Source organism: Conger conger, chromosome 12, assembly GCF_963514075.1.
Source record: "Conger conger chromosome 12, fConCon1.1, whole genome shotgun sequence".
In the NCBI taxonomy this organism is placed as follows: Eukaryota; Metazoa; Chordata; class Actinopteri; order Anguilliformes; family Congridae; genus Conger; species Conger conger.
Window position 1 is genome coordinate 32,772,492 of NC_083771.1, and position 6,697 is coordinate 32,779,188.

A 6,697-nucleotide genomic window follows, 5' to 3' on the forward strand; every position below is an offset into this window, starting at 1 on the left:
CACCCTGTAGAGCTGTGGTCTCTCCCGCAGTGTTCATGAGGTGCCAGTGAACACCCTGTAGAGCTGTGGTCTCTCCCGCAGTGTTCATGAGGTGCCAGTGAACACCCTGTAGAGCTGTGGTCTCTCCCGCAGTGTTCATGAGGTGCCAGTGAACACTCTGTAGAGCTGTGGTCTCTCCCGCAGTGTTCATGAGGTGCCAGTGAACACCCTGTAGAGCTGTGGTCTCTCCCGCAGTGTTCATGAGGTGCCAGTGAACACCCTGTAGAGCTGTGGTCTCTCCCGCAGTGTTCATGAGGTGCCAGTGAACACCCTGTAGAGCTGTGGTCTCTCCCGCAGTGTTCATGAGGTGCCAGTGAACACCCTGTAGAGCTGTGGTCTCTCCCGCAGTGTTCATGAGGTGCCAGTGAACACCCTGTAGAGCTGTGGTCTCTCCCGCAGTGTTCATGAGGTGCCAGTGAACACCCTGTAGAGCTGTGGTCTCTCCCGCAGTGTTCATGAGGTGCCAGTGAACACCCTGTAGAGCTGTGGTCTCTCCCGCAGTGTTCATGAGGTGCCAGTGAACACCCTGTAGAGCTGTGGTCTCTCCCGCAGTGTTCATGAGGTGCCAGCTGAACCGGCTGCAGAGGGGACAGATGATAGACGAGTGGTTCCCCCTCAGCTCCCACGTCCCCCTGAAGGGCATCGAGCCCGGCTCGCTGCGGGTACGGGCGCGCTACTCCATGGAGAAGATCATGCCCGAGGAGGAGTACAGCGAGTTCAAGGAGGTGGGGGAGCCATTAACCCGTCAATCCAGCCCTGAGCCCGCAGACACGCCGGGAGCCATCTTCTTAAATATAACTGCGCTCACCCCATTAAGCTGTGCTGAAACACTTACCCAGATATTCAACAACACGCTGGCAGCACTTCACTTTATTACTATATTGCATTCCCAGCGTTCGTAACGGCATAGTAAATGTCAGTTCCATTCATAGTCTAAACCTTTTAAAATAATGCCTAAATACTCTCGTAATTTAGTGGAAAGCTGACATTCAGTGCAAATGGAATAACTGTGTCAGCATTCTGTGTACTGGGTGAGATTATGTAAATAAGCGGGGTGTTCTTTGCTGTAGATTTTTTTTTTCCTTTGTGTTGTGGGGAGTGCCATGTCAGTGATGAGCTGTGCATTGCAATGTGTCGGACCTGTGTGCTGTCACCCAACGCCCAGCTTGTCCTGCTGAGGGAGTTCCACGTGATCTACGCTCTGGCCCACGTGTGCGGACAGGACCGCACCCTGCTGGCCAGCATCCTGCTCCGAATCTTCCGGCACGAGACGGTGGAAGCGCCCCTGCTGAGGACTCTGAACGACCGGGAGATCAGCATGGAGGGTGAGGTTCCAGCAGCCAGTCTCAACCGGCCGGGCAGCGCAGAATGCCCTGCGCCAAGGAGACATGCTCGGAAAGGGAGGAATTAGAGCAGGAAAAATGGGGAATGTTAAAACGTTAAATGGCAGTTGAACATTTAAGTCAGAACTCTAAAGGTCAGGAATATAAACCTTGCAGATAAACTTGGAAGATGAGAATGTTAAGCAAAAGGAGACTTAAATAACACGCATGCAGATGAGGGGAATGTTAAATGACAGAAACATGGGACCGTCGGAGCCCTAAGAGACGGGTAAATAAACGCGCCGGTTTGTGCGTTTCCCCCAGACGAGGCCACCACGCTGTTCCGCGCCACCACCCTGGCCAGCACGCTGATGGAGCAGTACATGAAGGCCACGGCCACGCCCTTCGTCCACCACGCCCTCAAAGACTCCATCCTCAAGATCATGGAGTGCAAGCAGTCGTGCGAGGTGCTTGTGGAACCTTCCTTCACACCGTCTGACCCGGCTTTAGCGTTTAGTCATTGCCCCCCGCGCGCCCTTCCTTTTGAAACACTCGCTCATCGCCGATCAGGTTTCCATTACTGGAGTGAATGAGCTTGGATCATAATGGTGCCTTTCATCCCGTTTGATTGATTTGCTGTGGAATGGGGCGGGGTGGCGGCTGGCCTCAGTCGTGAGTCGTGACTAATGTGCGGCAGCCATTTTCCCCCCTATTACTCACTGCACAACAGCTGAAGCTGAGACGGTGGGATTTATGTAGCCGTTTACATTTGAGGATCTGACACCAAGCCGTTGTAGCATATTTTCACAGTCGCCATTTTAGTACATTTTGTGTAAATGTTGAGATCCCTGTTATTTTCTTAAATGTTTCGGTTTGCTTTTTATCTGGCGTCACCATTAGAAGTGGTAGGCTTTCATCACTTTTAGGGCAATGTCTCGATATCAAATCTGAATACAGCAAGGCCAAATTCAAAAGACAAAGGAACGTGTAACTGCAGAAGTGTTCATACCAAAACCAACTAAAACTGAAAAAAAAAAAAATGGCATCTACTGGTAAATTCCCGTTTTTATAGTTCAGACTGTTGGAGAGCGCCGATCACGCTACCGAGAGAGCAAGGCTGGTGTGCAGGTGAAACCGCGTGGGAATACACTGTCGTGAATAGTGACTGACTTGCAGTGAGAGAGAATTCTCTAGAGACTTGTATCCACAAGAGGGGATGGGTAACCTTCCCCCCCCCCCCCCCCCAGACAGATCATGGTGCATAGATTATAAGGGCTAATGGCAAAAGGGTATTAAGGAAAAAATACAGGACATCCACATGCATTTTGAAGCCTGAAGAGTTCCATAACGTCCCCTTTCCCTCCTCAGCTGAATCCTTCCAAACTGGAGAAGAATGAAGACGTGAGCTTGAATCTGGCACATCTCCTCAACATCCTGTCAGAGCTGGTGGAAAAGATATTCATGGCTGCAGAGATTCTTCCGCCGTGAGTAGATAAAGAGATGTAACGTTCGCATGCCGAGTCAAATCTCGGCATTAGAAATGGGCAACATGCCGTAATTATTCTGGAATGTTCTCTAATGGAAGAATTGGTAAATGATTGTAAAATTACGTTTTTGATATCAAATGCCCCGAATAGCGATAGCACTTACCTCTCAATCAATAAGTGCTTTAATCGATTCACTGTCGATCTTTGTAAACATTGCAACTGTAAAAGTTATATACTTTTTAACATTATCTCTCTTTATGAGTGTTATATTCAATTTTAGCGTTTTTCAGGTTCTTGAGGGAAAACCAAATTCTGTTCATTAATGTTTTTCTGTCTTGGCATTGCAGGACATTGAGGTTCATTTATGGATGTTTACAGAAGTCCGTGCAGCAGAAGTGGCCCAGAAACACCACTATGAGGACTAGAGTTGTGAGGTAAAACATTACAATCGCAATTAAAATGATGCTTCGGAGCTATCCAAAGTTATGCAATATTTTACTGGACATTGACATTGGTTGGGAAAATAGTCAAAGCTGCCTTGTTTTCTACACTTTCAGTGGCTTTGTCTTCCTGCGTCTGATCTGCCCTGCGATCCTCAACCCACGAATGTTCAACATAATCGCTGGTGAGATGCACATCATAACAGCCACGGCATTTCAGTGACTTTGAGGAGTTGTTGATTGGGGAGCTCTGTTTGACTTAAGTGCGCGTTTTGCCTTTGCTGAACACCCTCTGGTGTCATTTTTAGCAGTAGGCATTTTTAATGTGACTTAAAGTGAAATATAATGTACTTATCTACTATTTCTGTATGTGGACAGTTACTGTGTGAGTGTGAGTATGCAGTGTATGTGTGTTTATTTCTGTGTGCACAGTTGATGTTAGTGTGTGAGTGTGTGGGTATTTCTCTCAATGAGAAGTTGATGTCAGTGTGTGTGTATTTCTCTGTATGGGCAGTTGATGTCAGTGTGTGTGTGTTTCTCTGTATGGGCAGTTGATGTCAGTGTGTGTGTATTTCTCTGTATGGGCAGTTGATGTCAGTGTGTGTGTGTTTCTCTGTATGGGCAGTTGATGTCAGTGTGTGTGTATTTCTCTGTATGGGCAGTTGATGTCAGTGTGTGTGTATTTCTCTGTATGGGCAGTTTATGTCAGTGTGTGTGTATTTCTCTGTATGGGCAGTTGATGTCAGTGTGTGTGTATTTCTCTATGGGCAGTTGATGTCAGTGTGTGTCTCTGTATGGGCAGTTGATGTCAGTGTGTGTGTTTCTCTGTATGGGCAGTTGATGTCAGTGTGTGTGTATTTCTCTATGGGCAGTTGATGTCAGTGTGTGTGTTTCTCTGCACAGATCCCCCATCCTCTACAGCTGCACGGACGCTCACACTCGTTGCCAAGTCTGTCCAGAACCTGGCAAACCTGGTGGAGTTCGGTGCCAAGGTACAGCTGACCTTCATTTCACAGCTGCTATTCTCCTCCTTTTGCTCATCAGCATTGAGTGATGATTTATACCCATTTACCTCATTATGTGCCAGTGCTCATTTCCTCATTGTACCAGTGGTACAAAGTGTATGTTTGTCAGAACAGAGTAATGTATTCAGTAAGCCCAGGACAGATCTCAGTTTGTCATATTATAATAATCATGGTAAACATGGTGGAATATCATTGAGGAATCTCATTTACTGTGGGGCAGTTTTGCTTGTGGTAATTCTGTGTGCTTGGTTTGGTTTTCACCAGTAGAATGTCAGTTGAACTTCAGTCTCTTTTTTTCCAGGAGCCCTACATGGAAGGGGTTAATCCTTTCATCAAGAACAACAAGCACCGAATGATCATGTTTTTAGATGAACTGGGGGTGAGTCAGCCTTCCTCCTCCACCATTGCTTTCTCTGCAAAAAGATAGAACAGTATTATATATATGTGGGTTTGTGAGTGAAATTGTAATGCGTATGTGCATTATGGGGACCTGTCATATAGCACAGAAGTGGGTGGTTTGGAGGGACTCAGCTGTGTGCCCTTCCCCTGCAGAACGTCCCGGATCTTCCAGACACTACAGAGCACTTTAGAACTGATCTGTCCCGTGACCTCGCCGCCCTGCACGAGATCTGTGTCAGCCACTCAGACGAGCTCCGCACCCTGAGCAACGACCGGGGAGCGCAGCAGGTGTGTGTGTGTGTGTGTGTCTGTCTGTGTGTGTGTGCGTGTGCGTGTGCGTGTGCGTGTGCATGTGTGAGACTTCCATCTCTCAACGTATCTGAGTGTCTTACTCTCTCTGCGATACCAAAGAGCTCAACTTTGGCCAGTTTTTTTCAGTTCCACTTTCAACAGAGGAGTTCACCAGATGAGTGCTTTAATAGTAACAGAATATAGATTACCTATGAGTCTTTAAATTCTCTAAAAAGACGTAGAATTAGATAGAAAACCTTGTGTTTATTTGAAGGGGAAAATTTAAGGTTGAACAACTCTGGGTTGAATCTAAACTAATAATAAATGACATAAGAAATGCAAATCATAGTATTATCCATTATTAACAACTGAATGGCCATGACTTTCCATTAAACTGTCATGAAGTTGAGTTGAGTTGAGTGAAATGAATGTGTCTGATGCTCCTGAATTATGCCCCACGTTGATGGTCTATGGTTCAGTGTTAACCTGACTACGGGCACTGATTAATCAGTTATACCGCCAGTATGCATTCACTGTGCTCTTGTGTGTTTCAGCACGTCCTGAAAAAGCTCTTGGCCATCACAGAACTCCTCCAGCAGAAACAGGTTCACTATGCCATGTCCAACAGCAACAGGTAGTTAGCCTTTCCACGGAGTCTCTCACGGGATCCAGCATGTTCCGCCATCCATCACCACGGCAACCCGAGTCAGCCCCCTCCCTCCATCCATCCCCCTCCATCCCCCTCCATCTCCCAGCGCCTGTCTGTCATGTCCTCTGTGCCGTGCGTGCCACCAATCCTTCTGCGGCGCCCGCGCAGAAGCCCCGCCTCCCAGGGGGGGTGAGATCGGGCTGCTGATGGGGGCTCAGTCCCGGGTGAGCGGCCCTTCCGTTCCTCATCTCCCCCGCTCCCGAGAAGACCGGGTGCCAAAGTATCCGTCTGTCTGCGCCACACATGGATAGTCCCCCAATAAGAAGAGGCGACACTGACCACTCTTATAACTGGATAACGGGGTGCCATGCTTTTTTTTACTGTAATCTGTGACTGATTTGTTTTATGGTTATGACAATATACACAAAAGTGCTGAAAAACCCATCTTTCCTGTCTAATTGTATGTAGTATTTTGTTCCGACTTTGCAGTATGTAGGAAAGATTTGTTGCAGAAAGGAGGAAAAGAAAGGTTATTTTATACCAGAATATCAATTCTCCTGGCTGGAATCATGAGCATAAAATTGAGACATTAAGGTTTGTTTTTTTTTTTCCCTTTTTTTAATTCTACCATTAATTCTGTTTTTGATTGTTTGCCGTTTGGTTCAGTCTTCCTTGAAACTTCTCAGTACCAGACAAGACACATAATCAATGGAGAAAAAAAAAAAAAAAAGAAACGAAATAAAGAAGCTAAGTCCAGTGTTTTCAGCCATAAAAGTTTTTGAATAAAACAAATTGTATCAGGAATGCATGCACTTATTAAATCCTTTTTGTAAAGTACACATTGAGTCTTTTTGTTCCCTCATGTTTACAGGAGAAGTAAGAACAGGGAAAAGTTTACCTGAATACAGTTCCCGTATTGGTATTTTGGTCATCCAGCTGAGTGAAATGTCCTGTGCTAATTGAGTACTCAGTGTCAGCCATAGACTTGGCTGCAGCGGGACAGGGATTTCACAGCGCACCCGGGGCGACAGCGCCTCCTCTGTTC

The 6,697-nt window shown here is 46.7% G+C and overlaps 1 protein-coding gene across 2 annotated transcripts in view; it reads left to right on the forward strand.

Moving 5' to 3' along the window:
* The window catches only part of LOC133142132 (ras GTPase-activating protein 1-like), a 28,939-nt gene extending 22,448 nt beyond the window's left edge, over positions 1-6,491 (forward strand). For both annotated transcript variants that reach the window (XM_061263141.1, XM_061263140.1), the window contains 10 exons: positions 592-764; positions 1,205-1,364; positions 1,686-1,828; positions 2,730-2,845; positions 3,196-3,282; positions 3,406-3,473; positions 4,192-4,280; positions 4,615-4,692; positions 4,866-5,000; positions 5,558-6,491. In XM_061263141.1, coding sequence (XP_061119125.1) covers positions 592-764; positions 1,205-1,364; positions 1,686-1,828; positions 2,730-2,845; positions 3,196-3,282; positions 3,406-3,473; positions 4,192-4,280; positions 4,615-4,692; positions 4,866-5,000; positions 5,558-5,641 — 1,133 coding nt within the window. In that variant the 3' untranslated portion in view covers positions 5,642-6,491. The remainder of the gene's footprint in view (positions 1-591; positions 765-1,204; positions 1,365-1,685; positions 1,829-2,729; positions 2,846-3,195; positions 3,283-3,405; positions 3,474-4,191; positions 4,281-4,614; positions 4,693-4,865; positions 5,001-5,557) is intronic.
* The last annotated feature ends 206 nt before the right edge of the window (positions 6,492-6,697 follow it).